General features: G+C 41.0%; 2 protein-coding genes across 4 annotated transcripts; both read left to right on the top strand.

The window, feature by feature from the left end:
- The first annotated feature begins 2 nt into the window (after positions 1-2).
- HELQ (helicase, POLQ like) lies at positions 3-15471 on the top strand. Of its 2 annotated transcripts, XM_031596703.2 has the most exons (18): positions 3-295; positions 613-1351; positions 1832-2010; positions 2521-2721; positions 3689-3761; positions 4191-4288; positions 4788-4886; positions 5580-5725; positions 6585-6824; positions 7641-7782; positions 8078-8182; positions 8677-8896; positions 9980-10137; positions 11207-11305; positions 11589-11762; positions 12238-12351; positions 14733-14867; positions 15270-15471. In XM_031596703.2, exons 1-18 carry the CDS (start codon positions 143-145, stop codon positions 15345-15347), a joined length of 3153 nt encoding a protein of 1050 aa, XP_031452563.1. In that variant the 5' UTR covers positions 3-142; the 3' UTR covers positions 15348-15471. The 2 variants fall into 2 exon arrangements, with proteins under 2 accessions (XP_031452563.1, XP_089995138.1); XM_090139012.1 differs by lacking the exon at positions 6585-6824.
- Positions 15472-17880: 2409 nt separating this feature from the next.
- HPSE (heparanase) lies at positions 17881-22986 on the top strand. Of its 2 annotated transcripts, none has more exons than XM_090139008.1 (12): positions 17881-18299; positions 19128-19270; positions 19432-19557; positions 19669-19842; positions 19914-20085; positions 20225-20272; positions 20965-21058; positions 21274-21380; positions 21454-21568; positions 21799-21917; positions 22040-22186; positions 22360-22986. In XM_090139008.1, exons 1-12 carry the CDS (start codon positions 18130-18132, stop codon positions 22517-22519), a joined length of 1575 nt encoding a protein of 524 aa, XP_089995134.1. In that variant the 5' UTR covers positions 17881-18129; the 3' UTR covers positions 22520-22986. The 2 variants fall into 2 exon arrangements, with proteins under 2 accessions (XP_089995134.1, XP_031452561.1); XM_031596701.2 differs by having other exon boundaries at positions 17885-18299; positions 19128-19273.
- The last annotated feature ends 14 nt before the right edge of the window (positions 22987-23000 follow it).

Here is a 23000-nt window from a genome sequence, read left to right as displayed (position 1 = left end):
CGATTGGCTGCGCGTATGACACGTGGTACAGTTTGTTTTGTTCTTGTGCCGGAAGCGACGTTGGGGCTGGGTGCCTCGTGGCGTTGCCGGCCGTCATGCGCGCAGCCCCGGTGGGGCTTTGACGTCTCCCGGCTCCCTTCTCATGGCTGAGCCCGCTCTCGCCGTGCGGAGGAGGAGCCGCATCAGCTCCGATCGCAAAAGGAGCCACCCCCCTGCACGGCCCGGGGCCGCCTGCTCGCCGCTGGCTCGCAAGAGACCCAGTGCTGGGGATGAGGGGTCCCTCGCCGAGCCCCCGGTACGGAGGTGGTGGCTGGGACGTGGGAAGCGGGCCGGAGTGAGGCGGTGGTGGTGGGAAGCATCTGAGCAGGGGGTGTGTTCGGGCTTAGGAACCTCAGAAAAATCTTCTCGTTGACTCTGTGCCGCACTTCATTCATTTGCAAGTACATGTTGCATTAAAATTGAACTGTTTTTCACTGACAAAGTGAAAAGGCAGATTAATTGCTTGATAAATTGCAGAACAGTTAAATGAATTGCACTTTATGCTTCGGTTGCCAAGGTTTTTCTAGCTTGTTACTTTGCAGTGTTAATTCTGTTATTGTTCTGTTTTCACAGTGTAACAATGATAGTGAAGAGGATATGTTTGATGACTATGACATCTTCCATGAAAGTGATTCTTTGTTGGCTCAAGTTCTTGATGCAGAGCACCAGCACCCCCAGGAAAAGGGTATAGACATGAAAGCAGCTGGTGAGTTTGTACATGGGAATCTTCAGTCAGAAATGAACCGAAGCAAGCAAGGTAATTTGTATGCTACAGAAGATAGTAGTGTGCATAAAGTGGATGAACGTTATGGCTTCCAAATGAATGAAAATGATGCTGGAGACACCAATGAAGACCTCAACGATTCTGTTTTTGATGAATTGCTTTCATCACAACTTCTGTATTTGGAGAAAATGGGTGAGCTTTCTTCTCATTCCCAAGGATCTGCAGGCAGAGAAAAGATGGATGAGTGGAAGAATTCCTCCTTGGACAAAATCCAGAGTCTGTCATCTCCGTGTCCTGATTCCGGACACAAGAACAGAAGCACAAAATCTTCCAAAGACTCTAGGTCTGATTCATGTAAAAGCGTGAGTCTTAAAGATCATCTGAAAAACGCTATGACTGGAAATGCCAAAGCCCAGACTCCAAAGGTCTCAAAGACCAAGCAGCTTAAAGAAGCTATTTTATCTGAAGAGATTTCTGTTGCTAGGGAAACTATTGAATCATCGTCTTTTGATATAGGCCCATTTTATGGATTACCCAGTAAAGTTAAACATCTCCTCAGGCAATTTCGGGGCATTGAAACACTTTATGGTAATAGAACTTATGGGTTCTTCAAAGCAAACAATTGTAGTATAAGTATTTTCTGTTTTATCCATTATGGTATAAAGTTACTTGTTTATGGTTGAATTACTGTCCATTATGGAAATTAAACATTTAAATTAAAATATTTTCAAGTGCAAAAGTAGGATAATGTACTACTACTTGTTGCATTGAAGGGAAAAGCCTAAGTCGTGTTGGATCTCCAGAGGAGGAAACATAAGAAAGTTAAGGTAATAGTAGCTAAGCTACATCAGAAGAGAATTGTTTTTCAGCAGTGTGGAGGAGGAGGATGTGGCTTACAGGAGTATTTTCTTCTGTGAGATCTGAGAAAACGGTAAGACTTGTAGCACTTAACTGAAGAAAACTCTTGAACGCTGAATTGATGGGTTTTACACAGTATAGGCAAAGAGGCTTGTGGGGGATGAACATACCCTTAAAAGGATTGGCAATAATTTTTTTTTAATTTTGCAGAATGGCAGCATGATTGCTTAACATTAAAATCTCTGCAGCAGAGGAAGAATTTGATTTACTCGTTACCAACTAGTGGTGGAAAAACACTTGTTGCTGAAATTTTAATTCTCCAAGAATTACTCTGCAGGCAGAAGGATGTTCTGATGATCCTGCCATATGTTGCCATTGTCCAAGAAAAGGTCTGTAAAGTTCTTGGTATTGCGCATCTTCTGCAATGTGCCTTGTTGTAGGACTGGTTTTAGCAGTAGCATTAGGTAACTGTATTTTTCATGAAAACATTTGGGGAAATGAGTTGCTTTGCCTTTTGGTGCTGCTCTAAGACTCAATTTTATTCTAATAAAATATTGTGGTTATCACTTCAATATGCTGAGTTATAGGAAATTCTTGAAACGATAGTGTTCTGCAGCATCACCCGTATTTTTGTTCTTATATCAATGTCTTTTGCTGTCAACCCTTCTGGCAAAGTACCACTGTAATAAAAACATATGCTACTCTGACTAACTCAAAATGAAGTTAGAGAACAGTTTGATAAAGTTTATGGATGCTTTTGCATTTTGACTAGGGAACGTATTCATTACGCAGTTGATTTAGATAAGGTGGTTACATGCATGGTTGAGTAATTGAGACAGGTCTGAAATTAGAATGAGCACAAGTTTGTTTTCCAACTGACATTGCATTTTTTTTTACAGGTTTGGGGTTTATCAAGCTTTGGGATAGAATTAGGTTTCCTGGTTGAAGAATATGCAGGAAGTAAGGGAAGATTTCCACCCATCAAGAGAAGAATAAAAAAGTCACTTTATATTGCTACCATAGAAAAAGGACACGCTCTTGTGAATTCTTTAATTGAAACAGATAGAATCAGTGACCTTGGTCTAGTTGTAGTAGATGAGGTAGGTCACAAGATTTTCCATAAATAGCTTTAGTTTATTTCATTGGTTTAGTTTCCAGGGCTTACCATGTCACAAATAGTATAACTTTGTTATCGCATTGGTACTTTGGGATCAGGAAACTGATCTGTAACCAGTGCCTGTTACAATGAATGTTATTTTTATTCATTGACTTAAGTATTCTTTGTCCCAGAGACTGCGTTAACATATCTACTGTGTGAGTGGTTAATTGTAAATTAACTGTTTCTCAGGTTGGCTCTACAAAGAAACAAAAATTAAAAAGTGATATTGAGTTGTGTGGAATGTGTTTTTGCATATGCATGTTGCGTGCCTGAATTTGGTATCCTGGCATCTGAAGGCTGGTATACTGGAGGGAAAACGAAATCACATTTCACTGAGAATTACCTGTTACTCTGCTTTTTAGTAATGTGACTGAGTTGTACTGCTAAAGGTTAACTATGGGATTGAATCACATATGTAATGTGTAAAACTGGATGTTCAACTCTTGGAATGCTCCAGGCTCACCTTATTTAAACACAACTTCTCTAAATGTGAAAAGGCTTAATAAATAAGTTGGGCTTTTTCTGGTAGCACCTGCCTACTAAGAAAAGATTTGTTTAGGTTCTCTAACACGTGTTTCTTAAGAATAAGTTGACCAGGGTCAGTTTAGGTTGCTTCATTTCCATGCCAATTCTGTACTTGCAAGAGATCCTATTTCCATGACACTTGTGATCTAATTAAACGGAATGCAAATTTTAGCTGCTTGGATCTTTTGTCCTGTGGTTCTTAAATACATATTAATTAAGGCAATACTTAGAGAAGACGCTTAGCATGTCAGTTTACCAAGTAGATCTCTAGATGGAGCCTTCACAGACACTCACCTCAAAATTACTTAGAAATATACTGTTGTATTTGTGGGAACATTTGTAACCCACTAGTAATCTTGATTGCTTTCTCTTCTGGTCTGCAGTTGCATATGATTGGTGAGGGAAGTCGTGGAGCAACACTGGAAATGACTCTCGCAAAAATACTTTATGCTAGTAGTAAGTCAGTCTCTAAAATATTGTTCTATGATCACCTGTAGAGAGATCACCTTGATTTTGCTTTCTAGATCTGTACTGTCTTGGCTGCTTTTGGAAAATGTGTTGATTGCTCGAGTTGTTTTACCCCATAAGGATGGGCTGAGTGTTCTTGAAGCTTTCTTGATATTTTTCTGAGCATTGTCAAACATCTTTCATTTCTTCATAAGGAGCCCTTTTGCCATTGCAATTAAACATCTCTATAGAGAAGATTTCCTTTTTTATGTTCACATCTCAGGCAATATTTCTTAGCTACATCCCCATGACACCTGCTGATTTGGCACTTAAAAGTAAATGCTAATAATGGATAAGCAGGCTTATGAGTTAAATATTGAGCAAAGTGTTTAAAATGGTGACCGTGGAAATAAACTCATTTCAACCTGTGTTTTACAGAAGATACACACATTGTTGGAATGAGTGCAACTTTAAATAATGTTGGAGACCTGCAAAAGTTCCTGCAAGCAGAGTACTATACTAAAAATTTCAGACCGGTATGTACACAAAATATTGTAAAACAGTAAATATTGTTTCTGGCTTTAAAATTATAGCAGCCCTGTTCAGACTTTTAACATGGGCTACGTGTTTACATTAAAATTTAAAAATTAAAGCAATATGCATGCTAAGGCTTGCAATTTTTTCTACTAACAAAAACTTTTTCAGTATTTGCCACACAGTGTATTGTGTACATACATATACTTACATATATGAACTAGTAATAAATCATTATTGTTTATGTAATACATGTGATATCTGAGCTAGTGGTCTTCAATCATGAGAACTGTTTATGAACTGTGATATTCTTAACTGTTCTTATTAGCATATTCTTAGCTAATTAGACATTTATTTTGTCAGAGCAGATAATTAGATCTGTTTTTTTAAAAAAATGCATGCATGTATTTAAGGAAAGCATGATGCTTACTAAAAAACAGCTACATATTAATAATGGCTTCTTGGTAATTTGACTGTTGTTTCTGGCTTAAATCAATCTAGGTGGAGTTAAAGGAATACATAAAGATAAGAGATACAATTTACGAAGTTGACAGCAAAGCAGAAAATGGCTTTACTTTTTCACGTCTCCTTAATTTCAAGGTAAGATCTAAGTTTCTTTGAACTATGATTATAAAACATTATATAATTATATAAAAACTATTCGTTGATGTCTTTGCAGTGCTTTCACAGAAGAAATAACATCGTTGACTTGTAATGCACATAACAAAGACAATAGCAAACTTAAGGAGAAAAAGGTCCTTTTAATATCAAATATTTAACAGTATTTTAACATTTTTACCGCTCTTAGTAGAAGGTGGGGTTGGTTTGTTTTCTTTTCAATGTTCTCCCATATGGGTAGTAAAGGGCTTGAAAATTCCAGAGAACTAACTGCCGCAAGTCTTTGGGTGGATTTTCTCAGCTCTATCACTCTTAAATAACAGAACATGTGTTCACTGTTATAAGCTTATTACTGACTTCTTTGGATTCACTTCAATGTTAAGAGTGGTGAGTGATGGTATACTGCCACTAGCACAAGCAGCATTGCTACTGTGATACAGATAAAGATATTAAGGAGGAGGAAAAAAAGTGTTGATTTTTATATGGATATATGAATCTTTTAGTAAACTGTGAAGTGTTTGGTTGGGAGTTCATCCTACAAATTCTTGTCTTTTAAGTCACCTTAAAACAAAAGGAGAATGCCCTAGGGAAGGCAGAGAACAGGTACTGAGTACTTGCTGAGTTTAAGAATTAAATTCTACATTTAAAAAATGATGTTTGTCAATCTGTTGATAGTATTCTAGTAGTCTGGAGAAAGCAGATCCTGACCACATCGTTGCACTGGTTACTGAAGTTATTCCAAAATATTCCTGCCTAATCTTTTGTCCCACTAAAAAGAACTGTGAAAATGTGGCTACCATGGTTTGCAAGTATCTGAACAAGTATGTTTTATCTCCTGATTTTTTTTTATTGCATATGGAATTATGGCTAGAACTTGGGGTTTCTCTTAACTAGTATGGAAGTGGCTTTTTCTGGGTGATGAGGTGTTTTGAATATACAGAATTACGTGAAGCTATTAACTGGATATATTACAGAAAATTGCTCAAGGCTTATTAATAAATTGTTTTACAAGGGGGTTTTTTTAGCAGATTTTACAAATAGAGGACAAAATTAAAAAAACATAGTAAGAGAAAAGTATACTAAAAACATTTAGCCTTGTCTTATTGGCACTTATCTCCACAAGCTACTTAAAGACATTCTCTCTATAACTCTGTATTTGGTCATGTATGTCATTAGTTAAATATGGAAGTATCAAGCATTCTCTACTTAGAGGATATAAACACTAAACTAGGTTTCACATACGAAAGAAGTTGAGGTTTGTTTTACTGGATAAAAGTCTAATTTGATATAATTATAGTCTAGCAAAGTTCAAATGGGATGTAGGAAGAAATTACATCGATTATTCAAATTCCCAATCTTGGAATCAATTTTCATGTCTATAAGCTTTGCTATAAGCTGATATTGACCTTCTCTCGTCTTTAATGTGCCTGATACGCACCTAATCAATATTTGATGTCTTCCATACCCATGCTTCCAAACAACAACAAAAATCAGTTGTGGGTGACTTCAGTCTCTACCTATGTATTACTATTCTGAAGTTATCAGAAACAAATCTTTATCCAAACTCACATATTTAGTTACAGGAATGGATAATGAAGGGAAACGTAGATGTCTGCCTTAATTTTTTTAAAGTGATTATTAATTGATCAAAATCTGAAGAAATGTTTTCTGTTCTCAAAGAGAATTCAGAGCTCACAGGGAGAAAGAGAAACAGGACTTAATTAAGAACCTAAAGGATATTGGAAATGGAAGCATCTGTCCTGTTCTGAGGCAAACAATTCCTTTTGGTGTTGCCTATCACCATAGTGGCCTTACAAATGATGAAAGAAAGAGTATAGAAGAAGCATATTCTAGAGGTATCCTGTGCCTTCTTGCTTGCACAGCTACATTAGCTGCTGGAGTCAACCTGCCAGCCAGAAGGTTAGTTAACCAAAAATATTACGTTGCTTCATTCTCACATTGTAAATAATAATAATAAACCTTAAATGGAAATATCAGAGCTCTATTAAATATCTTTCAGCTGTTACTTGGAAATTTCAGGAGGAAGTAATTTAACACACTGAACTTAGGACAGAATTAAAACTGCAAAGTTATCATCTAGGAAAAATCTATCAGTAACAAGTCTCTCAGAATGCATAGTTGAGGAACACTTTCCTGAATGGATGAAGGAATTTCTACTATATTGAGAAATTTCTTCAGTGTTCAGTAATAACGAGCAAGTGATGATGCTTTTTAAATGCTTTTACAAATTAATATTTAAGTCCTAAAGTAATTATTTTATAAGGAGAAGATGTTTAAATATATTTTACCAGAATAGTATGCTAGCACTCGTTACACAGGTATTGATGGGATGGCTTGCCCTGGTCTTTAAGACCAAAGACTGTTTGTTAAGAATCCAGTTTTGTGTGTGTGTTTGAGTAACACATCTGAGGGGAGAGAACTTTATTTTCCTAACAGAGAAATGTGGTCTGTTTTTAGCATTGCTGACTTAAGGTCAATGTTATTTGTGCTTGATTAAGATACAAAGGCTCTGCAGCAAGTAACTAAAATGGATTGTGATTCAGACTTGAAGGTGTTAGATGTTTTGTTGAACACTTTTTCTTTGAAACAAGTACAATTAATTTTGCTTATCTTAATTGCAAAGCATGAAGCATATCTAGAGAATGCATTTTTAAGATATTGCAACTATAGTAATTTTAATATTAAGCACAACTTACCAATGATTTCTTTTTACAGGGTGATTTTAAGAGCCCCTTATGTTGCTAGTGAGTTCCTGAAGAAGAATCAATATAAACAAATGATTGGAAGAGCTGGTCGAGCTGGTATTGACAGTGCTGGTGAAAGTATTCTCATAGTGCAGGAAAAAGACAAACATTTGGTAACTTTCTTGAAGCTGTTGGTGATTTAAGTCATTGGATTAAGTTGGTGAGATAAAGAGGAGTAGATGAGCTCCTTAGCCTAATTTCTGTAGAATTTGTTTGAAGTAACTGACTTATGAAATACCAGTTAATTGCTTTAGTCATACATGGATTGTTTTCACGCATTAGCTATAAATGCTAGATGTTTACAGATACTTTGTTTCTAAGCAGAATCACAAGTATCAGTACTTCAGAACAGTTTAAAACTACTCCATAATTTTTTTTTGTACCAATATATTTCTTGGGATCTTTTAGGTTCGAGATTTAATAACCAGTCCTTTGGAGAATTGTTACAGCAATCTTCTGCCAGAGTTCACCAAGGGAATGCAGTACCTGTTGCTATCATTGGTTGGATTGAAGGTATTACTTAAGTATTATGAACAGTTAAAGTGTTTGGGAGATGCAATAGATATTGTATTCTGTAGGAAAACCAGATATTTTCAACAGCTGAACTTAGCTAGGTTCAGCACAGTTTGCCTTCAAATAAGAAGTGCAAAATTGTGAATAATGTTTTCCTCACTTAAAAAGCAGTGACACAACATGATGGTTTTCCAGTGTGGACAAGGCCAAAGTTATGTCTGCCTTCTCCAGTGTCTTAATACTTCAATTTCTGATGCTAGATTCTGAAAATAAAAACTAGCAACAGTCTAAACAAATGAACATAATAGAACAGCCAGGATAATAAACAAATGGACATGCTGTCCCATCAGATCAATGATCAGCTGTCTATTCTATTCATCACTTAGCTCTCTATAAACAACTTAAATGATAGTCTGAGTAATTGTTTTGAATACCATGCTCTTTTTTGTGTGATGACACATTTAAACATCTAATCGCTTCCAAATCTTACACAGATTGCAGTTACCCAAGAGGAAGTCTACAGTTTTATGTGCCATACATTGCTGGGTGTCCAGCAGCAGCTGCTGTTGAAAGAAAAGAACCTCTCAGAGATTGTTAGAGATGAACTAGAAAATCTAATAGAAAAGGGACTCTTAAAAGGAAAGATAATGGAAAAAGATCAAAATTCCAGAAGTACACTAACAATCACACTGTTGGGTAAAGCTACATATAAAGGTAGGATTAATCTTGTTCTTCAACAAACCCTTTCATGTCAGCCTTACCTCCATTTAATGTAGTTTTCTCTCTTCTCTTTGAAAAGGCAATTAAAAAAAAGCTTGCCCAGTGCTAATTTAGTTACTAAATAATGTGTTGGACTGAAATTAAGAATGAGTAAGCATTATGTGACTGAATGTTACGGCTATGAATTTTAACAACATGAATCACAAGAAGACTCAAACCAGAACTATATTAAAATTAATGACTTAATTTGATTCAGTGTTTGTAATGAAAATTACTCACAATGTCATTTTTACAAGTAGGCATTGTGAGTAACGTTGTTTTTTAGCCTACTAGAAGACTAATGGGGAAAGGAAGTAAAATTACACGTGGTCCAAATCTAATGTAAAAAGTATACTAGTGTACAGTCAATAAGTACACAGAGGTTAGGCTTGATAAGATGTAGGATCAATAAGTTACAGATGTTAGGCTTAGTAAGATTATCACAGTGGAAAGATAATCAAAATAAATGAAAATACTCACCAGTGTTGTAGGCTCACCAGAGAGAGATCCTTCCCCAGCAGCAGTCAGTCCTTAAGTGGGGTCTAAAAGAGGTGGAGCCAGGCTCCATCCCCTCCTGTTAGCACAAGTGAATTACCTTCACCTGTGCTCCGTGGAAGACTCATTGCTTGCCTCAGGTGGTCAATCAGAGGTTCAGGCCATGATCAATACTATACAACCAGAAAGTATGATTTTTTTCATCTCATAGCATAAACATGTAGGACAAGGAAAGCACTTGTATGAAACTGAGAGATAGCTTCAATCTGTAAAACTTACAAGAGTTTCTTCAAAAGAAGATAATTCAATTGTTCCAAAAGCACACAAAATGTATGTGGAAACCAGCAATCACAGACTTTTTGCAGTTCCTTTTTACCAATAATGATAGATTACAATGATTATTTGGGCTACACTTTTATCTTAGATTAAGATTGCACTGCCAACAAACTTTTCTGGAAAAACCAAAATGATGACTTCATATGAGAATCTATCGCACTAAACTCTGTATGCCTAAAATTGCTGTGCATTGTCTGCTTATTTTAGGCTCTATAGACGTGTCGTACTGTAATCTTCTTTACAACGAACTGAGGAAAGGCTTGGAAGGGCTGGTTCTTGAGAGCAGTCTTCATCTTCTCTATTTAGCTACTCCATATGACGTGGTTTCCAACTGCAGCCCAGATTGGATGATATACTTGAGGCAGGTGAGATTTGCATTTCAAACAATGCAAATTGATGGGGCATATACTAATGCTGCATAGTGGATTTTGAGTGTGTTTATACATACAGAACGTAATTAGTACAGTAATGCTTTGATGAAAAGGTAAAGATGTTAATGTTTTCAATCAGGGCAGAAATGCTTTTCTTTACCTCAAGAACCTAATTTGTCTTGTGCATTGATGTTTTGTCTTCTTAGTGAGGAACAGCAGCATGGTGGCACTAAAGTCTGTATAACTGAGTTTATTAATGTGCGGTACTCAACAGTTTGACAGGTAAAGAAGATACAGATCTGACTGCAGAGAAGTCAGCCCAGTATTCAAATATTAGAGACAGATATTTAAAAGCACAGTTTTACTTTCAGTAGCTGACTTCAGATTTCAGTAACATGTTTCATAAGAACTAATCATCTGAATTTTGTATAAAATTACCCTAGAGTTTACAAAACAACTCTTAAGCATGGAGTACAGGAAAAAAAATTGTTTGTTGGTCATGGAGCTACTTATTTTTGAAATATTTGGTGAAACTGATCCCTTTTTATATAACTCCATACTAGCGTTGATCACCATCTGACAGGGAAGAACTTAAATTCCAGATGCGTTTAAGTAAATGGCAAGACTTAGAAGAAAATACTAGAGCATATAGAAGAGCTACTGGTAGTTCTCTGGGGTTTTTAACTGATACATCTTGAAGTTTTTTACAAAATGGGATGCTGTGTGCACCTTAATTATTAAGCTGTGTATGCGTTTCAAAAAATAAGTACACAACCTTTGTACACATACACCAGAAGTTTAACAGCTGAACACATCTGTATACATGGCTTTAAACCAGTTAAGTTAAAGGTGAAAAAGTATGTTAGTTTCTTATTTGTGGAGGAGAAGGGAAAGCAAAATCAGTTGTTTGCCTGCAGGCAGTGTGCGTATTAAACAAATTTGATGTTAATTACTTATTAGATCTAAATATACTGTACATACATTGTCTAGATCTATTCTGATTTGTAACATTTAATGTCTAATTAGTTATGAAGAAATGATTTTGACTGCAATCTTCTTTTAGTTCAACCAGCTGAGTTCAGCAGAGCAAAAAGTAGCAGATATGGTAGGGGTACCTGAGAGCTTTATTGCAAAAAAGGCATCTGGTCAAGCCATCAGAAAGGTAGGCTGGAGATTTCTTATATGTAAGACAACAGTGTAGTCTTGTAATTCAACTGTTTAGAAATGCTAGATAACTTCCCTGAAAGTAATTATTACTGTTCTTTTACTCGTTAACTTTCTTTTCACCTCATCTTGGTTTTCATAATGTTTAATGTATTTGGGTCTAACATATACATGTTTTAGAGACTGAATGAATAGGGATGTAAAGACTCAATACTTGAAGAATGAGCAGAAAATTGTGAATTTCATAGGGTGTACCAAGTTCTAACTTGTTTTATTCTTAGAATGTGGACAGTGCTGTTGTGAACAAGCTCTACCTGTCATTTGTCCTGTATGCCCTACTGAAAGAGACCAACATATGGAGCGTCTCAGAGAAATTCAACATGTCCCGAGGCTACGTGCAGAATCTCCTTACATCTGCTGCCTCATTTGCTTCTTGTGTTCTACATTTCTGTGAGGTAGCGTGCTAAATATCTCCTAGCATCTTCTCTTGATTGGCTTTGCAAAACTTGAAATTTTCTTCTATTACATTTAACTTAATGCATACATTACATTTCATGTCTCCTATGCATAACTATACATTGTCAAGAAAAGCATGCCAGTACAATGTTGCTTATTTCTTGTATGAACAGTAAGCTTGATGGACAGAAAATGCAAGAATACCTACTCTAGAGGTCAGTGATTAGTGTCATTAAGTGCAGTTGATTATGAGCTTGCCTTTGTGAGATGAGGCCTTCTGGTTGTAGAATGTCACCGTGAGAAAAGAGCTACCTTGGTTGTTTCTTTTTCCAAGGAAAAAATGATTTTTCATCCTTCACAACCATCCCAGATGCAATTCTGCAACAAGCTGGAAGAATAACAAACAAGAAGAGTTTTCCTATTGTCTTTCTTACTGCCTTTTACTTTGACTTCTAATTGTCCTTGTCTCTGCAGGAACTGGAGGAATTTTGGGTTTATAAAGCCCTGCTGACAGAACTTACTAAGCGCTTGACATACTGTGTTAAGACAGAGCTCATTCCACTGATGGAGGTAGCAGGGGTTCTAGAGGTAAGTAAACCTATCTTGGACAAAGGCAAATGTTTGTGCTAAATGTTATTATCACTGAAGTATCTCTGGAAGACCAGGCTAGTTTTTATTACAAATCTGGCATCATAGAAATACCTCACAACAGTCTGGTATGTCAGGGACTGCTGGGGGAATGCGAGCTGGAGCCAATCATATTCTCCTTCCAGTTGCTGCTGCAGCAACAGTGAAAACGCTCTATTTGTGAACTAATTTAGAGCTTTGTGCTCAACTGTAAAACATAGCCCAGGTCAAGTTTATTCTGAGGTTAAAGTTAGAAGATTATCACAGAACTACAGGAAGTTACATAGAGAACATAAGCTTCTAGTATCACTAATGCTGGTGCATGTATTTCAGATGAGAAGTGTGACTAGTTTCTGATCCAAGGGCTTCTATTCAAGTAGGAAGATACTGCAGGAACTGAGTGCAGGATTGTGAGTCATTACTGAACCTCCTTTGAAAAGGACGTCTTTTCTATTCCAGCATACTGTAGAAATCACCTTGTTAGCAGATTGGTGGCAGTGAGTTTTTACACTGAAAAGTTAAAACTACAGAAACTTACAGCTTGATGCATTTTGTATGAAATGGCCTGAATTCGGTACAAAGGGAGAAGAAAAGTCTTCATTCTATGGCTTGAAGTCTGTAAGAGCAAGAAGAGTCTGAACAGCATGATTCTGCTGAAGTTGCATTGTACAGATTGCTTTTGAAGTGCATTGCTCTCATCAAGGTGCTTTTAAGACATAATTAAAACTATACTGACAGCTGGTACTTCTAGCAGATACTGACATCTTGAACAGGCATGATGCACGTACCTTTGTGTGTAGGAAACTGATAGAATCAATATTTGGGTTACCATAGTGAATGAGAAAATGTCCTTAGAATTTTGAGTTGCCAAAGAGCAAACTATAGTTTCCCCATCAGTTATTAGCAAGGGCAGGTTCTGAGCTATCAGTCATGCTGTGCATACAGCTGCAAAACAGTACAGAAAGGGTTTGTTGATACTTAATGGATATTTTTTGTGAATTATATGACACTTCACATCACTAAATACTCATGCATTGTTTGTAAGCTTTTCTATTGGATGCTTAAGAATATATATACGCCATCAGATAAAGTTTTCTATTTCTTGGTGTCTTAACAATAGGAGAAGAAAAATGTGATTAACCAAATATGTGATGGCAGTTGTACAATCATTAAGTACACAGATGTTATATAGAGAAGTTAGGCTGTTAAGATTATCACATTGGGAAAGATAATCAGAGATAAATAAAAAGTACTCACAGATGTTGTAGGCTCACAAGAAACTCCACGAAGAGCAATCTCCAGAGAGAGAGCCTTCCTCAGGGGCAGTCAGCCCTTAAATGGGGTCTAGGAGAGATGCAGCCAGGTTCCACCCCTTCCAGTCTCACAGCTGAATTGCCTTCACCTGTGCTCCCAGGGCTGACTCAGTGCTTGACTCAGGTGATCAATCAGAGGTTCAGGCCGTGATTTAACAGTTCCCATACAGCAGTGTACCACTTATCCATCTGGTAGGAATTATTACTCAGGCAATTAGAGCCTTGGCATTATTAAATGCTCTTACAACTAGCCTAGAAATGCATTTTGACTTAAACTTTATATACAAGTTCAATCACTGTAAGTTTTGTAAAAGAAATGTCTCCAAAAAGACTGTGTATAGTAAATACTGTTTGGCTGCATTGCATCCTTATACCACAACAGGACCAAGCTAGTAAAGAAAAGCATCATATATACTCCCATGCTGATTTTAGCTGTCAAATTCCAGAGAATCTCTCCCGTCCTTGTGAGCTAACAGCCATGACTTGGTATAAAACTAGAGGAAAAGATGGAATTGACTAAAGCAAAAAAATAATAAGCTTTGAGCAGCAAAGTGCAGTCTTATCTGGAGTTCTATGGAAGTTCATGAGGTGGTATTCAAAGTTGCAGGAAAATAGGGGCAACACTTTTCAGGCACAACAAGCTCTCATTTCATTTAGATCTTCTGAAGAAAATAAGGCAGTGATTTGTGTCAGTGACAGCAAATGCAGAAAACATGACAAAAGAAAAATGAGGCTGGCAGACACAGTACTGTGCAGGTGCAGAGGAAGTAATGATGCCATAGTTTACTTAGAACTGTGTAAGGTTTTTCAGGTTTAAGTCAGTACTTCTGAATTGCTAGTGCCAGTCCTTATTAGGCTTGCTGTTCTTGGCAAGGTGAATCAAAGGGAACCTGGATCACTATTAAAAAATATATATAAATGTTTGAGGTGGGCGCAGAGATTAGGACTGAGAATTCTTATTGCCTCTTAAAACACAATTGCCTCTTAAAAAGAATATTGCCTCTTAAAAACACAATTTTTGGCTTACAGGCACGAGCTAAACAGCTTTATAATGCAGGGTACAAAACTTTAGCACACTTAGCTAATGCAAACCCAGAAACTCTGGTGAAGACGATCGAGCATTTGTCACGACGTCAAGCCAAACAAATGGTTTCATCTGCAAAGGTAAGCAAGTATGTTAAAAGAAACTACTTGAGGAATTCAAAGTTTCAAAAGTGAATATTTGAATAACATTAAAAGAAAGTGGAAGATTCAGTTTAGAAATAAAGGCATTTGTGAATATTTGCAATGGCAGCAGTGACCGGTATTAATCCAGAGTTCTCTTCATTGGAGAAGCAAAGACCAGAAATGTTCTGGTAGCTGATCTGGAACAGTGAACAGTACAAGGTCTTGGCATAATACATAAGAAGATATTAGACTTGGTGTGCTGTAGTCCTGTGAGCAACAGCATTGTTTTATTTAATTTTTCAAGACCAGATAGAAACCTGGAAAGGAACATTGATGTTTAATCCTAACAGTATAGCAAATGATTGTCTTAATTTCCTAATTATTTGATTGCTATTACAGATGCTGCTGACTGAAAAAGCTGAAGCTTTACAAGAAGAAGTAGAGGAACTCCTAAAGGTGCCTACAGATATCCCATAAACCTAGTGACCAGCTCAGTATGAAAAAAATAATAATGAATTGAAGTATTTCGGCGTGTCTTAGGTTTTAACTTTGTCCTATGTACACATGCTGTAAATATAATAAATATTTATTATCTTTTGTATACATTTTATTTGTGTGAATTTTGAATTAAAAGTATTTCTTGGAAACTTTTCTTTATTAGAAAATTCTGATAATGAATCTCTTCTGCAGACCAGAATCAAAACATGTGCTGTTAAATAATTCCCATATTTATACATAGCTCTAGGAATGCTTTGGGGGCTGGACTTAAGTGGTGGTATGTACTTATTTACATAGAACTATGGCTCATAGCTGGCTTAAAAAGCACAGTAAAAAGTCATGCGGTAGCATCATAAGCATCCTTTAGGACACCCATGTGTGAGCAAACTACTTTAAAACTTCTGCTGATAGGTGTTCCTGTCCTCTGGGGAAAGCTAATGGAATGAGAAGTAGAGTTTTAGCTCTAATGAAGAAATACCAGAGTCACATCAGGAATGTAGATACTGTCTCATCTAAGTATTATTTTTAACAAATTAGAACACCAAATGGCTATTCTGTTTCTGTTAATGCCTGAGGAGAGAACTGTTAAGGATGATTCTGTAAAAGACTTTCAGATAGGGTTTAAATTTTATTTAAAGGTTTTTGAATATCAAGGCAATATCAGAAGGCATGTCAATTTCTGAGACTACAAAGGTAAATGATAATTGTAGTAGTAAGAACATTGAAAGCCACATAAAAGAGCAGTTCTAGCAAGAAGGTATGTTTCATAAAAGCAGCTTTAAAAATGTCTTAAATGTTCAATCATTTAAGTTGAGCTCCTTTTTCAAACTGCTATGTAAAACATAACGTAAAAGCACTTCACATGAAGAGTGATCAAATCACAGTTGGGTCTGCATTATAGAACACTGCTTCAAAAGGTGGTGGTGAATAAATGATGAGTAGTATTTTACTGCTGATTTGCTTGTTTCATTAGAGAAACCTTGAGTAACAAGTAAATAATCTGTTAGCCTTCTTTTGATGGCAAAATGCCTAAAAAGGTTAATTCACCTCCTTTTCTAGTGGCTTTGGAATTTTAATAAATGGAACCGAATACTTGGAATATTAAACCAGGCCAAGAACTTAAACTGTAAGTTCTTTCCAACACCTAACCAGCTGCTTTAAAGGCTTATTGGTTTGCTCAGCTATTACTCCCACTTGAAATGGTTTTACTTGTAACCTCATACTGAGGGATTTTGAAAACTACATTAATCCCCTGAATTAATTAACCCTCTGAATTAATCCTTTACAAATAATACAATAAATCCTTACAGAAGGTAGCTAACCTGCTGGCCAAGAGCAATCCTTGCAACCCTCTCTCACCACACGTGTGCTTCTGCGTGTGGCTTGTAGAAAGCTGTGTCCAGAAGGGGCTGGTGGGAGGCTTACAGCCAGGTTCACTGCTGTGGTCTCTGTTCTGGAAAGGTGCTGCAGTGTGAGCTGGCCCTGTATAGGCAGTTCTCGTTTCGTCCTGTGACTGAAAGCTTCATTCATCGCTTCCACGGGCCTGGCATGGGGTGCAGGTTCCAATGAATACAAAGCACGTGGAGGTTTTGTTTTGGTTTGTAGATAAATTACCTGGCTTTGGAAAACAAAGATTTGTGGTACACAGTGTGAGGAGACATGAGGATGATGCGGGAGGCCTTTGAGAAGCACAGCCTGTGGTTTTAATTATTAAAGAGTCCTAATTTTCAGTACATAGTCTACTTCTGCAACTGAGTTTTGTTTCAGTGAGGTTTCTTACACAGAAAGACTAATCTGACACCGCTAATTCTGTTGATCTGCATAAATGCTGTGATGCCACAAGAGACGTTTGCCTTTTGCACTGTTTATTCTTCCCTTCTGCATTCCCTTTGCACACATAAAAGTCAGCTGGTTCTTGCTCAGGAAGAGCTGGGGTGCTGCTGTTGGTGATAGCTCAGCACTTCCGTGGTTGGGCTGCAGAAATTCCCAGAAAGCACTGTTACTGCTACAAACTCCTGCTGTGTGCCTCCACTGGCACCACTGACTCTGGTGCAGCAGGGGTGGTGGCAGTGGGACAGGGCCAGTGTGGAGCATTAGCACTAAGAAAGGGTTTTTAGGCACATCCTGGCCCTCACACCCTCGCTCTGTAGTTCCCAGTAAAGCACTTTGCTTGTACTTTGATGAGTACTTTGAATACTTCTGTATTCATCTTCCTTTGTGTGCAGGATTTTAAAATGTGCTTAATGCCACGTGGAAAACGCCCTAATAAGTGATGCTAATTGTCATGTAATACCTGTAGTGTTACTTTGCAGCTGCAAGGGACTGCAAGCACCGGACCCATTGTTGCCACCATCTGCTCTCCGTGGATTGCATCCCAAACCTAACGTGGATCATTGGATCCACGTTCCAGTCGCAGGGCTGAGTGGCTGCTGCAACATCCATGGGATGGATGTAGGAGTGACTGCAACTCACCCCGCAAAGGGTAGATGTGTGCCATACCCCAAAATTGGAAGCATCCTGGTGATCGTGATGCCAAGAGGAGTGTCGCTGATGCTTCCGCTCCGGCAGAGCCGTGGGTGTGTTTAGGAACAGCAGCGCTGATGCGATCTGGTTGATCTCGTTCTGGCGGAGGGTGACTTCATATCGGGAAAACTGGGAGCGGGCGGCTGCGGGGCGGTGCTGGGGCTGCCCGCCCTCCAGGGGTGGTGCTGGGGCAGCGGAGCGGCCCGGAGGAGGAGGAAGGTGAGAAGGAGGAGGAAGGATGCTGGTGCTGCTGCTGCTGGTGCTGCTGCTGCTGGCTGTGCCGCCGAGGCAGACGGCAGAGCTGCAGCTGGAGCTGCGGGAACCCATCGGGGCGGTAAGCCCAGCCTTCCTCTCTCTTACACTGGACGCCAGCTTGGCCCGTGACCCGCGCTTTGTTGCCCTGCTCAGGTGAGCTCTGCAGCTGCTCCACTCCTAGGGGAACGGGTGAGAAGATGCCAGGTGCTGGTGTGTGATGCTGGCAGGGAATGATGCTTCTGGCTGGGATAGAAGCAGGCTGAGCCTTGGTGCGGCTTTGTGGATGCTTAGTGGGGCTCTGGGTGCTGTGAGCCCCACTGAATGCCAGAGAGGTTCTGATGCGCGTGGAGACGAACAAGTACCTGCTAAAATCAAAGCCTTTTCTGACTGTGAGCAAATCCCAGCTCAGGGCTTCCAGGCGATGGGCTCCTGGACTGTTCCTTCAGCTCCATTTCTTTGTTCTCTTCTCTTTTGGATTCAACTTTATGTGTTGTTTTTGCTTTGTTTCGTTTTGTTTTCCCAAAGCCATTTAATTTCCTTCCTTTTCACCCACCCGATTCCAAATTCTAGCCCTGCCCCATTGCTCTGAAGCTGTGAGGCAGCACCAGCTTTATCTGAAGGCAGGCAACTCTGGCTGTCGCAGTGACACCAGGAAGTGCTTGGTGGCCTCGTATCTGCTGGGTGTCCCCGCAGAGTGAGATAGGGCTGCTGCCATCCCAGATAGCACTGGAATTGCATGTCCTGCACAACTTCTGCTTTACTTTGAACACTCATTCCACACATGCTCTGGTTTTGGTACAAAATCTATCCATTTGGTGGTTATCCATGGAAAAAGGGAGAAATGGTGCAAAGCCAGCTTGAAGCCCACACTTTGATGGGATGAGTGGCTCAGATCCTCTGCTGCAAGGTGTCTCTCTGAATGCTGCTGATGCTTTGCTTCCATGTGGGAGATGACCCTGACATTTAATTTACCTTCCACAGACACCCCAAGCTGCACACTCTGGCCAGTGGGCTCTCCCCAGGCTTCCTGAGGTTTGGCGGCACCAGTACAGATTTCCTGATCTTCAATCCCAAACAAGATTCAACGTGGGAAGAGAAAGATCTGTCAGAACTTCAGGCTGAGGGTGGTAAGAGGGATTTGATCACGTGCTGCACAGAAATGGATGTCTAGTGCTCAGCCCCACAACACACCTCTCCCATTTCTTTGTGATGAGTATGAGCCTTCGTGTGTTGCCTGATACGGTGATGGCAGCTTGGTTTCTCCCATCCTTCTTCTGCCCTACAGATGTGTGTGGAGCATGGCCCAGCTTTGATGTGGTTCCACAGCTGCTGCTCACCCAGTGGCCCCTCCAGGAGAAACTGCTCCTCGCTGAACATTCCTGGAAAAAGCACAAAAACACCACCATTACAAGTAAGTTTTTGATGGATTTTCCCAGTAGGGTTTATAACCAACGGGTTGCAGCCCACAGTGCCCAACTCCATGCTGAGGTATCAGGATGAAGCTGTTTTCTGTTCCATGCAGGGAAAACACTGGACATCCTCCACACGTTCGCCAGCTGCTCAGGCTTCCGCCTGGTGTTTGGACTGAACGCACTGCTGCGCAGGGCCGGCCTGCAGTGGGACAGCTCCAACGCCAAGCAGCTGCTAGGCTACTGCGCACAGCGCAGCTACAACATCTCCTGGGAGCTGGGCAATGGTAAGCACTCCCACTTTGGCTGGGGATGAGCCCTGTGCACAGGGCGGTGCTGATGGGCACCTCTTCCCCAGAGCCCAACAGCTTCAGGAAGAAGTCGGGCATCTACATTGATGGCTTCCAGCTGGGACGTGATTTCATCCACCTGCGGCAGCTCCTGAGCCAGCACCCCCTGTACCGACACGCTGAGCTGTACGGCCCCGACGTGGGGCAGCCCCGCAAGCACACCCAGCGCCTGCTCAGAAGGTAGACAGGGTGCCCAGGACCCATCTGACACCACTGGGAGGGTAGCAGTGATGTGATCTGGGGACCACGGCAGGCAGGGACGTAGGGTGGGTGCTGCAGCATGTCACCAGTATCTGTTATAACTCTTGTTTGACTGCAGCTTCCTGAAATCCGGAGGGAAGGCGATTGACTCTGTCACCTGGCACCAGTGAGTATCCTAAGCTGCTCTTGCTGCTCCGCTTATTGCTGTTATTTTTTTTAAGAAATGTCAATTCACACGTGCTACTGGAAAGGAGGAGGTGAAACACCTCTGTAGGCAGGTCCCAGGTGCCTCTGTATAGTGCTTTGCTCTAAACAGCAGAGTATTCAAAGAAGACCCAAAATCTGCACCAGGAGTTGCAGCATAGACATAGCAGCAGGGAACGCAGTGCGTGCAAGGTCGTTTTTATTGCTAAATATGTTTTATCAATAAAAAGAGAAGTGATGTGCAAAGAAGTGAGAGCACAGCAGCTTGGCTTTTCGAAATGGCATGCAGAGCTGCATTGTATCTCTCCCTCTCGCACGGAGAGCTGTGCAGCCTTTTGGCATATGCTGTATTTTGGTGGGGAACAACAGCATCCTTGGCCCACCTGCAGAACCTCTCCACCCACACCTGGGGCTTGCATCAAGTCCTTCAGCCACAGAACAATATGTGACTGGGAAGGGATGTGGCTCACACAAACCAGATGGATGCAGCATGGCTGCAAGGACAGGCAGTGGCTTTGTCACTTAGAACAAATGCTCAGCAGCTTCCCAGCTTCCCAGCAGCAGGGATAGTTTGACTGAGCTTGCATGAGAGCAGGTACCGTTGTTGATATTTTTCCTTCATTGCAGCTGTTGTTGTTTTTTTTTCATTTCCAGCTACTATGTGAATGGCCGAAGTGCAACGAGGGAAGATTTCCTGAGCCCTGACGTGCTGGATTCCTTTGCCACAGCCGTACGCGATGTCCTGGAGGTGCCTACTCTTCTTTAATCCTCCCCATGTGGCTTTGCACAGAGACTGCTCTGCTGTGCAACCATTAATAAGCATCCTCCAAACTCAGCTGCTGCTGACAGTGCAAAAATCTGTAATTTTAGCGAAAGTAATAAGTGCAACAGGCATAGGTGGTTGCAGTAACTTCAGCAGACATAATTTGACCTGTCTCCTTTTTCCCTTCCCTCTCCACATAGATCGTGGAAGCAACAGTGCCCGGCAAGAGGGTATGGCTGGGTGAGACCAGCTCAGCATATGGTGGGGGGGCCCCCCAGCTATCCAACACATATGTGGCCGGCTTCATGTGAGTGGTGGCGGGAGCATGGGAGCTGCTCTCATGCTGAGCCCCAGTGTGACTTGTGGCCGGTTCCTGGCAGGTGGCTGGACAAGCTGGGGCTGGCGGCTCAACGTGGCATTGACGTGGTGATGAGGCAGGTCTTCTTTGGTGCTGGAAGCTATCACCTGGTGGACGCCAGCTTCAAGCCCTTGCCGGTGCGTACATGACCTGTTGGGAAATACCACGTCACTGGGCTGCCAAAATCCCTGGGGTTTTCCTGCATGAGAGCAGTGCGTCCCCTTTGGGTTCCCTGCCAGCTCCACAGTGCCCCGCAGAAGGGGCACAGCATTGCCAAAATCCAGGAGACGTGAAATGCTATGGGGACCAAAAGTGGAGTTGCCTCAAAAAAATGAGTGCTAGGTGGAGATGAATCCCATTCCCCCAGGACTACTGGCTGTCACTGCTATACAAGAGACTGGTGGGCACCCGGGTATTGGAGGCCAGCGTGAAGCAAGCGGATGCACGGCGCCTGCGGGTCTACCTGCACTGCACCAACCCCCAGCAGTAAGCAGCAATTGCCCACATGGTGGCAACACTACGGCTGTGAAGTCACGCCCGGGCAGCGGCAAAGAGGAAATGTGTGGGTGTCTGTTGTTTCTACCAAACTCATTGTCTCTCTCGCACAGCCCCAAATACCGGGAAGGGGATGTGACACTGTTTGCCTTGAACCTCTCCAACATGACCCAGCGCTTGCAGCTGCCTAAGCAGTTGTGGAGTAAGAGCGTGGATCAGTACCTGCTGCTGCCCCATGGCAAGGACAGCATCCTGTCCAGGTGAGCCCACACCTTTTCCTCTTGGAGCAAGGACTGAGCAGCATGTAGGCTGCCTCAGAAACCTTGCACATTTGGGGGCTGTTTGTTATGCTGCTCCGGGTGCCCTTGCTCACACCCAGAGCCAAAGATGATGCTGGCGAGCATGCCTGCAGTATTCCATCATGCCTTGACAGAGAGGTGCAGCTGAATGGCCGCCTACTGCAGATGGTGGATGATGAGACACTCCCTGCACTGCACGAGATGACCCTTGCCCCTGGCAGCATGCTCGGCCTGCCAGCCTTCTCTTACGGTTTCTACGTGATCAGGAACGCTAAGGCTATTGCTTGCATTTGAGCACACAGAGTAACAAGGCTTGCCATGCGGTGCCACTTGCTTTTGCCAGGTAGGGAGATTGTGGTCGCAGGCTGGAGGCCAGGTCACCAGAAAGGCTTCAGCATCCTGAGAGCAATACTTGAGGGCTCGCATCCCTCCTGCTGGGGAAACAGCCCGTTTGGGAGAAAATTGCTTCACAGCAGCTTTTCTCACCTGCATAAGGTGAGTTCCCACCAGTGCAGGTGGTTCTCTTGGAAGTATGCAACTCACACCACCATCAGCGCCTTACAATGTTCAGAGCACAGCAGGGAGAAAACAAGCATGCACCATACTTCCCTTCTTTGAGCTTTAAAATGATGCTACTGGCTCAGTGGGGTTTCAAGGTAGAGGAGTGGCTTGTGATTCACATGAAGGCTTTACAGCACCAAGCAAGAGGATGTTCTTTGGAATTGTGACCAAAAAGGCATAATAAAATTTATATTTAAATGCAGAGTGTGAAAGG

Source organism: Phasianus colchicus, chromosome 4 (genome assembly GCF_987193195.1).
Source record: "Phasianus colchicus chromosome 4, bPhaCol1.hap1.1, whole genome shotgun sequence".
In the NCBI taxonomy this organism is placed as follows: domain Eukaryota; kingdom Metazoa; phylum Chordata; class Aves; order Galliformes; family Phasianidae; genus Phasianus; species Phasianus colchicus.
The sequence above is the reverse complement of the archived record's forward strand: the minus strand, read 5'-3'. Positions and strand labels throughout refer to the sequence as shown.